Source organism: Acinonyx jubatus, chromosome A1, assembly GCF_027475565.1.
Source record: "Acinonyx jubatus isolate Ajub_Pintada_27869175 chromosome A1, VMU_Ajub_asm_v1.0, whole genome shotgun sequence".
Lineage (NCBI taxonomy): Eukaryota > Metazoa > Chordata > Mammalia > Carnivora > Felidae > Acinonyx > Acinonyx jubatus.
Window position 1 is genome coordinate 70,374,138 of NC_069380.1, and position 18,897 is coordinate 70,393,034.

General features: G+C 36.8%; 1 protein-coding gene across 8 annotated transcripts in view; it reads left to right on the forward strand.

Moving 5' to 3' along the window:
- PCCA (propionyl-CoA carboxylase subunit alpha) overlaps nt 1-18,897 on the forward strand; it is a 404,001-nt gene that overhangs the window by 302,609 nt on the left and 82,495 nt on the right. For all 8 annotated transcript variants that reach the window (XM_027065165.2, XM_027065168.2, XM_053217534.1 and 5 more), the window contains one exon: nt 7,377-7,475. In XM_027065165.2, coding sequence (XP_026920966.1) covers nt 7,377-7,475 — 99 coding nt within the window. The remainder of the gene's footprint in view (nt 1-7,376; nt 7,476-18,897) is intronic.

Here is an 18,897-nt window from a genome sequence, read left to right on the forward strand (position 1 = left end):
AGATATTCTTTACATTAAAAAAATAATGAAACCACACATTTCGAAGGTTTTTTTTTCTTAACAAATGATAGCACACTGTATATGCTATTCTGTATTTTCTTGGGAAAATTTCATATCAATATATAGATACACCCTTTTTTAAAGAAGGGGTTCTAAGTTCTCTTATAGGCTACAAGATGTGTTTCTGTGATATAAGGACATCTTGGCTGGGTATAAAACTGGGGGCAACATTTTCTTTTTTAGTACTTATACCAAACTGCTCTGTGGTCTTATATCTCAATTTTGCCCTTGAGCAATTAGGCTGACCTGATGTTTTTCCTTACTTGTGCATGATTTCTTATTTTTGCCTAAGTAACACGTAAAACATTCTTTATCTTTAAAGTTCCATAAACAGCAGAATTCTACAAATTTAAGGTTTTATTTAGTTTGAAAAGTTTTACCCTATTGTATCTTTGAATTTACATTTATTCGTTTTTCTTCGTAAGCCTTTCTGAAAAAGTATTTTGTATATTCTGTGGATCCCATTTCTCCCTCCTTCATATCTGTTGTCTTCTCTATAAATTGTTTTTATATTGCTAGTCTTTTCTGTTTTATATGATTTCTCCATGCCCTTATCTTCCTTTTTAGTCACATTGATTCTATTTTTGGTTGCTTCTTAAAGTAGCTTTTATCTCTATAATGTTATTTTTCTCTTCATTTTTTTTCTGAGTTCTTCCAGCTTGATTTTCACTTCCTTCTGTTGTTGTATGATCTCTTCTTTGAACCTTTGTTTTTCTTCTTTGAGCTCATTTTTTAAAAGAGGAGTCAGGTTTCCTACAGTCGTCTTTGAGACTTTGCAGAATTATTTATCTGAACTCTTCCTGTGTTTCTTCAAGTGGTTCTTCTTGTGTTATAATGCTCTTAATTTACCTTTTCCTCTTGATAAAAGTATGTTCTGTAAACTGTATGCAAAGATGCAGTATTGGTTATTTTCTGATCATCATTTATGTGCAGTGGAGTAGGTGGTTGGGTCTAAGCATGGACAGCCCACAGCTTTTCCTTTAATTAGGCTTATAATACCCTCTCATCAAATCTGTTATTTCCATTGTCCTAGATTTCACTTCCCATTAGTTTTTGGCATAGGGTGGGTTCTTTATGTCAGCTTCTCGGTGTTGTAACAGTGAAATGCCACTTCCACCCCATATCTGCAGCTTTAGTCCCCCTTGGCTAAAGAATTACACATAAACTGTGTACATAGCACAGTAACAAGAATTCTTCAGTCTGTTCCTATATTTCTATGGTATTAAAATGTACAAATTTCCTGCTTCTCCTAGTAGCTTATAAGTATAAGCCATTGAGATTTCACTCATCTGATGATAGCATCAATAGAATCCTTGCATCTGCTGTTCCGAATTATGCTTCTTGGTGAAATCTGTTTGTGGCTGGAGGCCTGAGAAGGCTGGTGGTGGTTTTCAGCAGGTTCTTTTCCCTCATTTAAAGTTTATAGATGTGTTTCATAGTTTATGATTTGGAGCTTTGACAGCTTCCTTGTTTCAGTTGTATAGTAACATTTCAAAATTATGCTCATTACTTCCCAGGTGTACAAGGAAATGTTGTTTCTGTATGTCTGTCGCATGTACTCTGTTTCATAAGCCCTCTACCTTTACTTAGTGGGGGAGAGGGAGGAAACACTTGGTAATAAGTAAGATCTTGGGCTCCTTGGGTTTAAGCAGTATCTTTCAGAAACTGTGGTATTTCAGGTTTCTTTTCCTTCCAGGTTCCACTGAGGCGTGGAGTTAGGTGCAGGTAAAAGGGGCCTTTGGGTATGTGGTTGGACTCACTCATAACTATTGAGGTAAGGAGGAGAGCTCAGACCCAGACTGTCTTTACTAGGCTTTGCTGTAAGGATCTGGACTGGGTACTGGCAGGCGATGATTCATCCTCTTTGGCATTGAAGAGGCCTCTGTACCCATAGTCCTGGGTACTGTTTGCCTGCAGTCATGGAGTCCCTTGTACTATGTTGTCTTTATCTTGACCCAGACTTTGTTATCTCACTAAGATAGGTAGAAACTTCTGGATTCCTATCATGATGTGCTTGGGTCATCTTTCCAGGTTCTTTCTCAATCAGTGCTGTGCTGTTGCTTCATAAGCCACATTAGGGTTGCTGTGACACCAAGTACTGGGCTTTAGTAGAAGCCTACAGCTTTCCCTAGACTATATCCCAAAAGTAGATCTCCAGCCCAGATATTTTTAGGGTACCTGATACCTGTCAGAATATTTTCATCCATCTGTCTCCATTGCTGTCCCCTACCTATTCCCAAGGATCCATGCAAAAGGAAATGGGGAGGTCTCAGATTTCTGATATTTGCGTCTTCCCTCTGTATCTTTCCTTCATGTAATCCACAGGGACTTGAAAAGGCCTCCCCGCCAGCCCCCCATGTTTCTATCTGGAAGGAACTTTCCTTCTATTTTTCTTCCCAAGTTAACATTCACATCCACTCATCCAATAGCAGAGGATGCAGGGAAAGAAATTAATTTATCAGTAAGGGAAGATAAAGGTAGTTCAGAAATACCACTTTCAGTTTTCTCCCTCTGCTTTTGTTTTTAGAAAGTCAGATTTATTGAGGTATAATTAATATAAAATTTAGTCTTTAATTGTATGGTTTTATTGAGTTTTGACAAATCTATGTACTTATATTATTACCACCAAAGTCAAGATTTAGAACATTTCTGTCACCCCAGAAAGTTCCCTCATGCCCTTTCCCAGTCAAACTCATCTTCATACCCATATCACCTAGCAACTGCTGACCTGATTTCTGCCTTTTCCAGAATGTTCTATAGATGGAATCATACTCATGTACTTTTTTCTTTTTTTTTTAAGGGGGAATCTCACTCCTCCCCTTTATTTATTTATTTATGTATGTATTTATTTTTTGAGGGAGAGAGAGCACGCGCATGTGTGCATGCGCAAGTGGGGGAGGGGTAGAGAAAGAGGGCAAGAAAGAATCCCAAGCAGGCTCCAAGCTCAATTCGGAGCCTGATGCAGGGCTCGATCTCACAAACTATGAGATCGTGATCTGAGCCTAAATCAAGAGTTTGACAGTTAACTGACTGAGCCACCTGGGTGCCCCCATTCTCATGTTCTATTATATCCTTTTTTACCGGCCTCCTTTCACTTAGCATAATGCTTTTGAGATGCTTAGTGCTAATTTTCTGTTGTGTGGATATACCATATTTGTCCATGAATTAGTTCATTGGACTTTTGGGGGTTTTCCAGTTTGAGGCTGATGTAAACATTTTGCTGTATGTATTCTATCATAAACAAGCTTCTGTGAACATTCACGAACAGGTCCTTGTGTGTATGTATCATTACTTTTCTGGGGTTTTCTAAAGCAGGCCTCCCATTTGGCATTCCCACCAGCAATGTACAAAAGTTCCGATTGCTTCAGAGGTTTGCCAGCACTTGGTATTATCAGTACTTTTCATTTTATCCATTCTAGTGGGTGTGTAGCCCTATTTCATATAGTTTTGGTTTTTTCCTAATGACCAACCTGTGATGTGCTTGTGTCACCCATCTGTCTTCCCTGACAAAGTCTCTGGTCAAATCTCTTGCCCATTTTTAAAGAAATTCAGTTGGTTTTCTTATTGAGTTGAAAAAGAGAATTCTTGGGGTGCCTGGGTGGCTTGGTTGGTTAAGCCTACGACTTTGGCTTAGGTCATGATCTCACGATTCATGAATTTGAGCCTCACATCAGGCACTCTGCTGTCTGTGCAGAACCCACTTGGGATCCTCTGTCTCTGCTGTCTCTGTCTCTGTCTCTCTCTGTCAAAACTAAGTAAACATGAAAAAAAATTCTTTGTAGATTTTGAATTCAAGTGCTTTATCAGATATATTTTTTGCAAATATTTTCTCCCAACTTGTGGCTCAGCTTTTCTTAAGTGTCTTTCAAACAAATTTATAATTTTGGATGAAGTCTAATTCATCTATTTTTTCTTGCAAGATTTGTATTTTTTGTGTCCTAAGAAATCTTTGCCTGGACCAAGGTTATAAAGATTTTCAGTCTTTGTTATCTAGAAGTTTTGTAGTTTTAGGTTTTACCTTTAGTTTTCATTGTTTTGAGTTGATTTTTTTTTTTTTAATGTTGTGTTATCGAGGTCGGGATTTATTTTTTTGAATGTGGATGTTTATTGTTTTAGGACTATTTATTCACAAATTATGCTTTCCCCATTTAATGTTTTGGCACTTTTTTTTTTAAATCAATTAATCATTTATGTATGGGTCTCTGAACTCTCATTTCATTCTATTCTTACACCAGATCTTGTTTACTGTAGGTTAATGGGAAGTCTTGAAGTCAAATGGCATGAGTTCTCCAAATTTGTTACTTTTCAAAATTATCTTTACTATTTTATATCCTTTGCTTTTCTCTCTGTGTATTTTGGAATCAGCTACCAAAACAAAAAAAGCCTGCTGGGATATTGATTGGAATTACATTGAATATATATATGAGTTTGGGAGAGAACTTCTATCTTGATAATACTGAAACTTTTCTAATTCATGAACATGGTGTGTATATATATATATATATATATATATATATATATCTAATAAAAGATTTATTTTCTCACAGATCTTTAATTTCTCACAGAATATTGCTTCTGACTTTTGAAAAAGTAAAACCTCTCCCTTATGTTTTCATTTGTTACCTATTTTTCCACAGCTTTTTTGAGATATACTTCACTTTAGTCATTTAAATTGTACAGTTAAGTGGCTTGTAGTATATTCGCAGAGCTGTGTAACCATCACTACAGTCAATTTTAGAACATGTTCATCATGTCAAATAAGAAAGCCAATTCCCCACTGCTGTTACCCCTCAATCCTTCCATCCATCCCCACACCCCTAGCTCAAGGCAACCACTAATTTATTTTCTGTTGGTATGGACTTTTCTGGACATTTCATTATAAATGGAACTATATAATTTGTGATCCTCTGTGACTGGCTTTTCAGTTAGCATGTTTTCAAGATTCATCCATGTGGTAGCATGTATCAGCATTTCATTCCTTTTTATTATCAAATGATATTCTGTTATATGGATATGTTGCATTTTGTTTAACCAGTCATAAAATAGTTTACTTTAGGCTGTGGTAAAGTGGTTCCTCTTCTGCATGATTTGAGTATGTTAGGTTATTTTCTCTGAGAACCCCTAAAGATGACAATTACAGTTTCATTCTGTCACCCCTATTGACTTAAAATTAGTATCAAATACAAATTGTAAATGCCTGTCATTAAAAAAATCTTTCCTTACAGCCTCTAACTTTCCATTTTAACAAATAAAACTTTTATAATTGAACTCTGACCTTTTTTAACCTTTTAAATTTAGGAATCATGTCAAAGCAAATAATTTTCTCAGTTTTAAAAGGTATTTTTAGCACTTAATATTTATAAAACTATCTTTTGGGAGCTTCTTTTGGAACTCTTCCATTACATAAGGAGATATTTAATTCAGGAAGAAGTGCTAAATAGATTATTTTATTTTTTTAATGTTTTATTTATTTTTGAGAAAGAGAGTGAGAGTGGGGGAGGGGCAGAGAGAGAGAGGGAGACCCAGAATCTGAAACAGGCTCCAGTCTCTGAGCTGTCAGCGCAGAGCTGGATGCAGGACTCGAACTTGGGAATGACGAGATCATGACCTAGGTCAAAGTCAGACGCTTAACTGACTGAACCACCCAGGCAGTTAATGGCTAATTATCTAAATAGATAATTTTGAAATGTTGCTCTTCTCAAAACTATAGTCTTTCTGCTTCACAGATCTTTATCACCTACTTTTTAATACTACATAATTTATGAGATAGCATGATATCTGACCTTATTTTTAAAACCCATTTAAGGAAAGTGGAACCATTAGAAACAGGAAAAGGGAAAAAATGTTTAGGACCTACTATAGTAGGAATATCGGTAGAGACTGTTTTATGTTAATTTTTTAAATATTACAGCAACCTGACAGCTCAGATTCTGGAGCCTGCTTCAGATTCTCTGTCTCTCTCTCTGTCTCTCTCTGTCTCTCTGTCTCTCTGTCTCTCTCTCTCTCCTGCTTGCACTCTGTCTCTCTCTCTCAAAACTAAATAAACATTAATAAATTAAAAAAAATATTACAGCACCCTTTCAGATAGAGTTTTACCATATTATAGTTTGGCAACTAAAGTTCAGACAGGTTAAATACTCCAGCGTGGTAAGCAGCTCTAACTTAGTCAAATAGTAATGTCAGGTGAGACCCAAGCCGTCGTTCCTTCTTCCCAGTTACTGAAATGTGCTGTGTGGACCCGAAGGCCCCTGAACCCAGAAACAAGCAAGTGCATAATGTATGTCCAGCTGACATTTCATTATGTAGCCAATAGCATGTCTTTGCTTCTAGACTGTATGACCACACTATTGTGGAAATAGATAAACAGAAAGTCTGTATAGATGTATATGGATACAGTTATTCTTCTAAGTAATATCTGTGTGTCTTTTATTATAATAAGTATCTTTTAAGAGAATTGAGAGAGAGAGAGGGAATTGTTAGGGATCTTGTGTCTTGACTTTGCTACAGTTTTATTTTGAAACTTAAATATCCCTTCCTTATGTGGTTTACTGTGGACGTAATACTGTTATTTTCTCTTAGCTCTCCCATACAAGACTTAGGGAATCAGTGAGTGAAAGAAAGAAAGAAATTAACAGTACTTTTTATTTTAGCTTTGCTTGTTTTCTCTCACTTTTATATTATTTATTTGGAAATTAGAATTTTTCTCTTAAAAGTATCTGTTTTAAAAGATATGGGTTTTTTTTTTTTTGCATCTTCATAAGTGATGACTTGGTGAAATTAGTCATTTAAGATTGACAAAAATATGACAACTTTTGCAAAGTTCAAATGGACTTTTAATATTCAACACCAAAGAATTTTGCCTAATTAAAGCTTCTGTTTAATTAAAATCACAATGCACAGTCCTTCATTAAAATTAACACAGAAAAAGTTCTTTCTTGGTCCTTGGAGAGGATATTATATGCAAGCCCTGATGTGTGGGTTGCAAAATGTCACTGGAATTTATATGCATTACTTGTCTAATTGCAGTAAATGTAGCATGTCCAGATAGGTTTAGAGTGAGAAGGCTGTTTGTTACTTACTGGAAATCACTGGAAACCTCAGTACCCAGAGGCAGCTGTGCCCAGGTCCTTCACCTCTCCCCAGAGACAGCTAAGAAGACTCCTGTTGGACCCTGTCTCTCATGGCGGGAGCAGTAAACATGACAGGCTGTTGGGAGCCATCTGTTTAAAGTGGCTGCTGCTTTGTATGCGGCAGTGAACTTGAGATCAGTTTTCTGTCTTTCTTCATGGTAACAGTCTTATTTGGTGTCACAACAGGTGGAAGTTGATGGGTCGAAACTAAATGTGACCAGCACGTGGAACCTGGCTTCACCCTTATTGTCTGTCAGCGTTGATGGCACTCTGAGGACGGTGCAGGTAAATGTTCTGATGATTTACTTTGAGGGGTCCGTCAAGTCCAAAATCCTTACCAGCACCTGGGTGGTTAACACTGACAGAAGTGGCTGGGAGAGGCTGCATTTTATCCTGTCTCATACATTCCATAGTTGAAAACATTGTTTCATTCTTGAGGGGATCTTGAAGCAAGTCTTATTCTGAGGAATGGATGTTTTCTTTTTTTCAGGCAATCCAGCAGTGTCAGTGTATTAGTACTGTTGTACATAGAGCATCCTGCGTGTTTTTCTAAAAACATGGGAAGATAGCATTTTTGTTGCCATTGTGGGTTTTTAGTTATAAAATATGACTTTTTTACCTTCCTTTTCTGTGTGACTGAGATTGTGTACTGTTTGATCAGCAGAAATGTGAGCTGTTCAGATGGACTTGCCAGAACACCTTGATGCCTTTTAAAAATTCAGTGATCTTAACATGTTAACCTTTCTTTTCCCTGCAAAATACAATCTCTTACATTGAGGAAATGACTTGAAATCCAGAGTTGACTGAATATTCTTTGCTATCGGTGGCTTCCTTATTGAAGTAGAAGCTACGAAGGGAGGTGCTGCCAGAGTTCCTGCAGCTCACCTCCTAGTTGAGGGGGAGGGTTCCAGGGAAAACAAAACAAAGAACTCCAGGTAACATGTGACGATCACATGCAGATAAAAATCCAGACCCCCACCCCCACCCCACAGTATTAAACGCTCATTCTTTTTGTTGTTGTTTTTTACAAAAATATTTTTGTGTTCCCTTAACTTGATTTTACACAGGAAACTGATTTTTAAAACCTAGAGAAGTCAAGAGAATCACAGATCAAGACTTCTCTATACCAGATTCACATATATCTCTATTAGAGACAGAGGTAGTCTAGAAACTTCCTGGTAAATATTTAATGACTAAACTAATTTATAAGCCAGGCTTAATTGGTAGATTATCTTTATGGTTCTAAGAAACATTGAATGCTCAGGACCGAGTCGTATATTTTGGCTTTGGTTTTCTGGCTTCCCCCAGTATATTTATTCTCTCATATTTTCTTTCATATTCTCATTATGAGGTGAAATACTTTGAGACCCTTGGAAAAAATATCACTGCATAATTTCACACTACCTAGATCCATTCATTGTGTTTTCAAAAAACATGGTTTTGTGATATTTGTTTATGTTTAATAGAATATGCTCTGCCCTGAATGTGCTGTGGCCAGGCAGCATTTTCTGGTCAGGTAACATAATATGACCTGACAGTAGAGAGATACAAATTCCTACTACCCAAATTAGTGTATCATATTTTCAGCTTCCTTCTCAATGACTGTGCAGATAGGTAGCCTGATGGCACTTTTATATGTAGAGTTTCTAGCTAAATTAATACTGGATATGTATTTAGAATAATTCCCAGAAATATTTTCCCTATCATAGGGATACTGTTCAGTAAATCCTTGTCATTCTTGTAAGTTCTTTGCTTAAACAAAAAAAAAATTAGGGGCTTCTGGGTGGCTCAGTTGGTTAAACATCTGACTTCAGCTCAGGTCATGATCTCACTGTTAGTGAGTTCGAGCCCCGCGTTGGGCTCTGTGCTGACAGCTGAGCGCCTGGAGCCTGCTTCCGATTCTGTGTCTCCCTCTCTCTCTGCCCCTCCCCTACTCATGCTCTGTCTCTTTCTCTCTCTCAAAAATAAATATAAATTAAAAAAAATTAATGTGAAATAAATGACCCCTCACGCAGACCCCCCTGACTCTGGAGAAGGGTGTTGCATCTAGTTAAGTACCATTTCATCAGAAGGAAATAAATTCATTCAGAGAGGTAAATGGTAGACTGGATAAAAACCAAACAAACTCATTGACCTAAAAAATGCTGAGGAAAGTTTTCCTTTCCAGAATAGATGGATTTTATTCACTCTTTATGGACATTAACATTCACTGTTGACTCTCTTTATCTCTATAAAGTGGTTCCCATGAAATTAATAACATAATGAGGGTAAGTAATACACAGTACTTACTGTGTATCAGGCACAATTCTGAATGCATTTCATGTATTCATATCATCTTCACAGCAACTGTATGAAGTGGGTACTATTATTTATACTTTTGTATATGAGGCAACTGAGGCTCTGAGAAAAGTAAGTGACCTCAAGGTCACGAGGCTGATAGGAGGTAGAGCCAGGCAGGCTTGCTGTAGGACCTGTGCTGTTAAGCATTACACTTTACTGAGGCAAGCTAAGCAACTTCTCTGTGGTTACAAAGCTAGGAAGAAGCTAAGCAGAAATTTGAACCCTGGTGCTGGGACCCCAGAGTGTGAGCTTCTAACCTTCTAACCACTGTGCTATATAGTACTTTTTGATTGTCTCCATCAGAGTTCTTCAGATAATAATGTACCTTTCCTTCATGCTTTAAGCCAATATGTTCAAACTTAGGTGTGCTTCAGAATCACCTGGAAGGCTTGTTAAAACTCAGATGGTTGGACCCACCCCAGAGTTTACTCCCATTTAGTAGACCTGGGCTAAGTGTGCATTTCTAGTAAGTTCCCGGGTAATGCTGATGCTGCTAGTCTGGGGAAAGCAGTCTGAGAACCATTGCTTTAAACCCTTGCAATCAGAGAATAAGCTGGGTGTGAGGAGCAAAAGTGAAGTGAGTAGGAGCCAGGTCATTGGAAGCCTTGCTAATTACATAATGAGACCCCTGCTTCGCCCTTGGCCGGTGGGACTCGTAGACGAGTGTTCACAAACGAAGTGATGCTGTGGAGAGGATTGGGAGTTTAGGAAGAGCTTGGTTCAAGTTGCATTGTGGAGACAGGAAGGGAGGAGAATGAGACTGGACACAAAGAGAGAAGTTAGGATGCATTTCAGAAACAGAGGAGGGAAATCATCTTGTCTCAGAATGTTAGCTGTTCAGAGCACTGTGTGGGGAAGGGATTTGAAATGACAAGAGAATGAATGATGGCTTCACAGTGTTCTTTGTGGATTTCTCCTCCACCTGCCTTAAGCCTGGGCAGACCTTCAGGATTTGTGCCCAACTCCCTTTTCTCTGTGCTGACTTCTTGGGCTGAGTTCCTCAAGACTTCAGCTCAATACCTTCAAATAGATAGCTATGAAAATGTGGCTATGAGTTTCAAATAAGAACTAGGATGGATATTATCACAGGTGATTTTCAAGTGATTTTACAGTAATAATGGCTGGAGTTTTTTTTCCCCCTAGATTTTTGTGCCTGCATTTAAACTTTTTTTATTGAATATTTTATATACACAAATATGTATTGATCTATATAAAATCTAAAGAAAAACACAACAAAAACATTACTTACCATCTAGATTAAAAAAGGAAAAAAAATTACCAATATTACCGACTTTCCTCTGCATTCCCCCTTACTTAAAATCCTTCCTCCTGCCCCAAAAGATAACCACAATCCCAGTTTTTAAATGTATCTCTCCCTTCCTTTTCTTTAAGGATGTTATATATACATACAACTGTAAACAGTATATTGTGTAGCACCATATTTCTCTGTGCTTCTGTGAGTTGCTTTCTCCTCCAGTATTAGGTTTGTGAGATTGATCATCTGGATGTATGTAGTTTTATCCATTTCCATGCTATGTAAGTCCTATTAATATACCACAATTTATTCTTTCTCCCCTAAGTAGATATTTGTGTTACTTATTTTGTTTTTAGAACAAACACTGCTTCTCTGAACATTTCTATGTTTCCTCTTGAAATCGTTTCTCCAAGGAGTATGCCAGCCAGTAGAACAGTTGGCTTGTAAGGACCATGCATTCTTAATCCTACACAGTAATGCTAAATGGTTTTTCCTGTATGGCTGTACCAATGTATATGTCCACCAACAGTGCTGCTGCTATCAATAACATGAATAATAATAAAACTTTATTGTATGTTTACTATGTTAGGCACTGACTCTCCTATAATACCTCATCTGTATCAAAGTATTTAATCCTCACACCAATCTAGCGTACTAGTATTACCCTGCATTTTGAGGTTAGGGAAACTTGAGGCCTATAGAAACTAAATTGCTCACCCAAGGCATTCTGCTAATAAATGGAGGAGCCAAGATTTGAACCCAGGAATCTGTTCCTTTAACAATTTTGCTTCACATCCTAGGTAACCCTTGATATCCAGACTACTTAAGTTATCTTTTTGTGGTTTTAATGTATAATAGGTTGGTAATGACAATGAGCATTTTAAAAATATATTTATTGTCAGTCCTGTTTTCCTTTCTGCAAACTGCCTGTTCATGGCTTTTGCCCATTTTTTCTTTTTATTGGAGCATTCATCTTTTACTTAATGATTCATAAAAGTTCATATTTTGTGAATACCGATCCTCTGTTAGTGGCTCATGTAGTAATTCTGTGTTTAACCTTTTTAAAGAACCACTGTGCTGTTTTCTACAGCAGCTGCACCATTTTACATTTCTACAGTAATGCACAAGGATTCCAATTTCTGCACCTTTTCACCAGCACTTGTTCTTTTCTGGTGGTTTTATTGTTCTTTTATACTTACCGTAATGGGTGTGAAATGGTAGTACCTCATTGTAGAACAAAATTTATTTAGATAGTTATTGAGAAAACATTCTGAGTACTTCCTAATATTTGTCTTTCTTTTTATCTGTTTTACCGCATAACTGCTTTGCTGCACAAATGAAACTTTGTCAGGGCAAATAGAAGGAACTTTTTTTTTTTTTTTTTTTTTTTTTGGTTTATTTTTTGAGAGGGAGAGAGAACAAGCAGGGGAGGGGCAGAGAAAGAGGGAGAGTGAGAATCCCAAGTAGGCTCTCCACTGTCAGCACAAAACCCAATGTGGGGCTCGAATTCACAAACCGTGAGATCATGACCTGAGCTGAAATCAAGAGTTTGAGGCTTAACCTACTGAGCCACTCAGGCGCCCCCAATAAAAGGAACTTTTTTACAACTCTTCTTTTAAACTCACTTTCTCAGCCTACTTTTTCCTCCCCTGCATAAAATCACATACAGTTCTCAGTTGTATAGCTGCTACCAGGGAATAGGCAAGCAGTATTCTGTTTGGGAGAGGAGGTGTTTAAAAGTCTAGTTCAGGGGCACCTGGGTGGCTCATTTGGTTTAGTATCTGACTTCAGCTCAGGTCGTGATCTTGTGGTTTGTGAGTTTGAGCCCTGTGTCGGGCTCTCTACTGTCAGTACAGAGCCTGCTTCAGATCCTCTGCCCCCTCTTTCTTTGTCCCTCCCCTGCTCATTCTCTCTCTCAAAAAAATAAACATTTAAAAAAATAAATAAAAATCTAGTTCATTGTAATGTCAAAACTGTTAAAACCTCTCCTCCTGAACTCATTTCCACCTCAGACAGAAGTTTTATAGGGAAAATGAGAGTGTTGCTTTCTTCCCTCTTGCTTTATATCCTCTCTCACTTCTTGTTTGCCATCTGAGGTCTGTTCAAAGTTTCAGTCTGGGGTAAAGAAGAGAGGAACATGGCAGGAAGAACTAGGTTGACCTAGGCTAATGTAACCTGGCACTCGTTACTTTGGAGGCATGTCAAACATCCAAAGTTGGACACTTGGCTGGTGTCCTCAAGGACACTTTTGTGGATTTGGGAGAATTTCTCACCTGTAGAACCCTTAAAGTCTGCTCTGTCTTTTCCAGCTGTCTTTAGCCTCCTGATTCCTATCCCTCTAGATTTTTCTGTTGAGCAGGTTCTCTCATGACGACTCAGCCTTAGTCTTTTCTGTACAATCCACGTCTAGACCACAAGAAATAGTTACAAATCGATGCCTCACCATACTCTTCTCTTCCTGTTTTGTCACTAAAACAATTGCTGATCTTACCTAGATACCCCTCAAAATCCAGGAGATACATGGAAAACCAAGGGATTCTCATAAAATCCCTTTCACATAGCTTAAAATGTTCAACCTTGAGTTCTTAGCTTAAGAATTTAACTTCAGGGGCGCCTGGGTGGCTCAGTCGGTTAAGCGTCCGACTTCAGCTCAGGTCACGATCTCACGGTCCGTGAGTTCGAGCCCTGCGTCGGGCTCTGGGCTGATGGCTCAGAGCCTGGAGCCTGCTTCGGATTCTGTGTCTCCCTCTCTCTCTGCCCCTCCCCCGTTCATGCTCTGTCTCTCTCTGTCTCAAAAATAAAATAAACGTTAAAAAAAAATTTAAAAAAAAAATTTAACTTCAAACAATTTTTAAATTTCTTTCATATTCTCTTGAGGTGGGAGGTGGGCAATTGTTGATTTTGTGGTTTCCTAGCATGTTCTACTTGGTGTAGCCAGTCTAGTACACCAGTCTACTTGGTGTAGCCAGTCTTATTCAAGAATGTGTGAGTACTTAGCACCTATTTTATTTTAATTTAATTTTATTTATTTTTGAGAGAGAGAGTGTGGGGGAGAGAATCCAAGGCAGGCTCCGTGCTGTTAGCACAGAGCCCAATGTGGGGCTTGAACCCACAAACCATGAGATCATGACCTAAGCTGAAGTCACATGCTTAACTGACTGAGCCACCCAGGTGCCCCTCTGTTTAGTTTTATTATTGAATCCCTGTGACTACGTGAAAAGTAGCAGTTAACAACTTCATCTGATTAAATGATAAAGTAGTTGGGGAGGAGGCATACCTTTGCTTTAAGAGTTAGCTCCCTATTCATCCAATCAAATCTAATCATATCACATTATCTTTTGACTTTCCTGGCTTTCCTTGGTAAGCCTCAGGAACTTGATATTATCTATTAATTCCTTTAAAAATTGTATTTTGGCATGTACTCTCATTTGGAAAATGAATTTCATAGGTTACTAACTTCCTTTAATTGATCAGAATTTTCAGTTTTGATTTGACCTTCAATTCCCACTGCCATACTGAATTCCTGGCACATGTGAAGAACGGCTCATTAGCTGGAGGAAAGGATGAGTGGATGAATGCATGGATAGTTATCTTGCATTTTATAATTTCAGAAATAAATCTGTCTTTATACTTTTAAAATTTAGATTTTATTTCTTCTAAGACTTTATTAAATTAAGCTATGTTCATAGGATAGCCTTCTTAGCTGTTTTATCAATTCTCTTTAGTTCTTTACTTTCCAACATTTGCAGAATCTGTACTCTATTAGATAACATGGCAGCTTGATCCCCACGGATATGGAATCACATAGTATTTGTGAGTTCAAAGACAAACGAGGGCTCCCAAGGGTCTGCCCACAAAAGTATCATGCTTACGAAGTGAGTTTCTTTCCAATCAAGCAAACATCTTTCCTATTTTCCTAAGCTGTTTAAGGCGAACAGTACCACCTGTTGATAGGTATCTATAGGTATAGTAAAGGTTCACCTCAGACTGTTCCTGATTTCCCCTGTCTCCATGAGAGAAATGCAAACATTGGCACATTGCTTGAGCTGTATCTTACCCAGCATCACTAATGACCCATTGTTCAGTAAAGTCTGCTGCACAAGCTCTTACTTCAGTTACCCACGCGGCTGCTTTTTCTCTTCTGATGTTTAGAAAATCCTATTTTTGGACAGAAGTTCTAATCATTATTAATAGCTTTAAGTATATAGCTAGTGATGCACGTATCCAAAAGGAGGAAGAGGAGGTCCTGTATTTTGAAATGAAGTAATTTATGCTGAAGAATCAAGGATATAAGCATTAAAAAACTCTTGGAGATTCTTATAGGTCCTCTAGAATTTTTATAGGTTTTTAATCTATTTCTTCATCTAATAAGTAAACCAAGTTTTCCTCAAAGAACATCATTCAAGGGAAATAAAATGATGGCATTTCGTAATTCTCTTTTTTCTTATGTTGGGTATGTACCAGTGTTTTCCTACTAGTTCCCCATTGTAGATGTAGAGTCCATCAGTAATAATGTTTATAAAGTAGATCTTAATGGTATAATCTGAGGACCTACAATCATTTCTCATTTTGACTATGGGAAGATAAAGTCTCATTAGTATGAGAGTAATTCCAAATCTCTAGTAATTCCAAATTACTGATTTAAAAAATTATAGAGTGAAGCAGCATTGTCCAATAAAATCTGTTAAGCCATATATGCAATTTTAAATTTCTTAGTAGCCACATCAAGAAAGTAAAAACAAGTGAGATTCATTTCACTAATCCATTTTGTTTAACTCCATATATCCAAAATGTTAGCGTTTCAACATGAAATAATCTAAAGAAAATTATTAATGTGATATCAGAAACAGCACCTATGCCTGAAATACGTATGCTGATATACCAATAATATCTTAAGCAATAGAATGATAAATGTGAAATGTGGCCCTACCAGAATGTTGTGTGTAAAGAAAAATAGGTTCCACAGCTTCTGTATTTAAATTACTTAATATTAATTAAAATGGAAAATGTAGTTTCTCACTTGCACTGGTCACATTCCAGGGCCCCAGTAGCCAAGTGTGGCTAGCAGTTACGGGTTAGATGGCTCACAAAACTTTTCCTAAATGAGAGTGCTCATAGAAGACAAAACGTACTGGTTTTTACGCACTCCCCTGTGTGTCCACCGCAGTTTTGGTTTTTATCATTTAAAATTAAGAGGAGATGAACTAACTTCATTTTTTAAACAGAAGACGAATTTCTTCTCTAGTTGACAAACTTTTCACCTTTTAACTTAGAAGTTTAGCAAAATTTAGGACTGTTTTTAATAAGCGGAATGATATCCTGCCTGCAGCATACAATTAAGTGTTGAAACAAAAGATACGCAGTGTTCTGCACATGTTGAACTCACTGTATTTTCTCCATACACAGTAGCATCTCGTAGTGTGGAACATGCTGATCAAATAGAACTTTTTTTTTGTTTTAATTTCTGTGAATATACTCTCTTCCTATAAAGCATTCTTTTTAAACCTCCAAAGAGGCTCTTCAGTTTTACTTTGAACAACTCAAATAGTCTTCCATTTCTTACAGTGTAAGTTGTCTGGGATTTAATGTGTTGTTTCTCGTTAGCATTTTACATACAAGATTTTCGTTTTGCGTAGTCGCGTTGTTTGAACATTTGCGAGCAGAGCTGCTGACTAACTGGTATTGGCCTGTTTCTTTGTGTGGCATGATTTCTTCTCTCCACCTGCTCACAGCAGGTTGTCTACAGGCCTGAAGAGGAGCTAAATACTTTTGAAAATGTCTTGAGATCCCGCTAAGGTCTAACAATCTCTGCGTTTGTGTGATGTGAAGCTATTCATGATGTACCTTTGAAGGCTTTTTTTTTTTAATTTCTCATATTCTTGCTTAAATATTTTCAAGAGAAGATAAATTTATGATAAAGAACAGGAGAAAGCTGACTGCAGCACTAGCACATTCTACATTGAATAGGTCATTGATACTCAACTAAGTGGAACTAATTTTCTATGTTAAAGCAGACACATTTGGAATAGTGTCACACGAATGTCATGTTATTTACTACAGAATGCCAGATTAAATGGATTATTTGTGAATTGATTGCAGTGTTAAATAGATTACATGACATGATAACTTAAAATGCTCAGTGGGCCTGTGTAATACAGAATATGATATAAGCACATGAACCTGAAGGAACGGCTCTAATTGTGTTCGCAGATTGAATAACTATCTGTGGTACGTGTGCTTGCAAATGCTTGTGCAGAGTTTGAATAGAATTTAAAATTTTAAACTTAACTTTCTTTTTTTCAAAGAAAATGAATTGATCCTCGTACCTCTTTGAGTAAGGAAAGTTAAAAATAAGCTGTTTTCTTTTTTTTTTAGATGAAAGTAACAACCTCTGGGAACAAACTTGGGTTACAATAAATGTGTAAATGTATACAGATGCTATATAAATGAATATAGATGCTAAAGTAAATATTTTAATGATATTTTAATTAGAAAATTAAATGAAGGGGCTTCCTTGTTTGCTTATACTTTGCCAGTACCAAAAAAAGTGGATTTGGAAGTGATCATCTTATGTTTTTAGTCCCAAAATAAATGTTTTCCATGGGTTTTAGATGTTTCTCCCCATCCCCTTAGAAGTAATTAGGTGTTATTTTGTACTATACACATGTGATTACTCTAGAGTTACCAAATGTAATATGGAACCATATATTTAGGATGTATAGAATATATAAATATATAACCTAGAGTAAGTGGAGGTTGGTATTTTTTTTCCAAAGAAGAAGGAAATAAGAGAGTAATTATTAACCATCTCCTTTTCACACTCCTGAAAACATCAATTACAGTTACACATCTTAGAAACAAGCCTGCCAGGAGAACAGAAATAACTCCTTTCACTATGCTTCAAAAAATTTAATCGCAATTTAACAGCTGGGATGTATTTACAACTATAATTTAAAATATTAATTTTGACACGTTTACCTGCTTTTGAAATGTAGTCTTAGAAGCTTAGTGTTTTTTTTTTTGTTTTGGTTTGTTTTGGGTTTTTTGTTTGTTTGTTTTGTGTGTGTGTGTGTGTGTGTGTGTGTTTTGTCTCTAGTGGCATTATGATTTGGAGTTGCTTTTAAATATTTACTATAATGGGAAAATGTCGTTCTGAATCTTCCCCCACTCCCCTCATGTATTCTTTTTCTCCTGTACTGTCTGTTTACTAGAAAATTATATTTTAGTAGCTGCCAGAAGAAGAGAATTTTCAATAGTATAAACACTGATTGTAGTAAATGTGGAAAATAATACAGGCAGCCACACTGGAGACCGATAAGACAAATCCCCCAGTAATGGCCTTTACAACATATTATCATGTTGGAAATCAGTGAGGGGAAAAGAAAACTATTACTATTTCTTCCTCTTACTGTTCAGTGAGATTACTTTTAAAGGTGAAATTGCTTCTGATTTTATTATACCAGGGAGATATTTTTGGAACATTTGTTATTTTGTGAATGTTTTGCCTTTTTTGAGTGAACAAACAGCCTTGCTAATTTGTATGAATTTGGTTCTCACAAATGTTGAAGTCATTTTGATAATCAAAGTCTTCTTAAATATTCTTTTCTTTAAAGAAACAAAAAGGTGTGTATTTTGTAAATGTTGGAGCAGAGTATCAATATAAGAACAGAAGGAAATTTTTATCTAGCTATGAAGTACCACTTAAAATAGGAGAAAGGGTAAAATAAAAACTTGGAGAAAGTATTTTAATAGGGATGGAATATATTTCATGAAACTAAAAGTCTTAATTTTTATTTTATTCTACTTTTTGTTATTAGCTAATCAAATGGTCCGTTCCTATTTGTTTTGGCATGCCTCAGACTGTTTGTAAGGTCTGATACTTTGTTCTTGGTGAACTCTAAAACCTAATTGTCTTAATTGTAAACTGTAGGAAAATTCTATATTCCTCTTTTGTGTACAGAGATCAATCTCGGTGTGGATGAAATTTTTTTTCCCTATGTTTCATTTTATCAGTCCTTATTGCTGAGCTGTATCAGATTTGGGCACTTCCTTTTTTCTCTCTCTTCCTCCTGTCATTGTCCCCCTCACAACATGTACAACATTTACTACAGG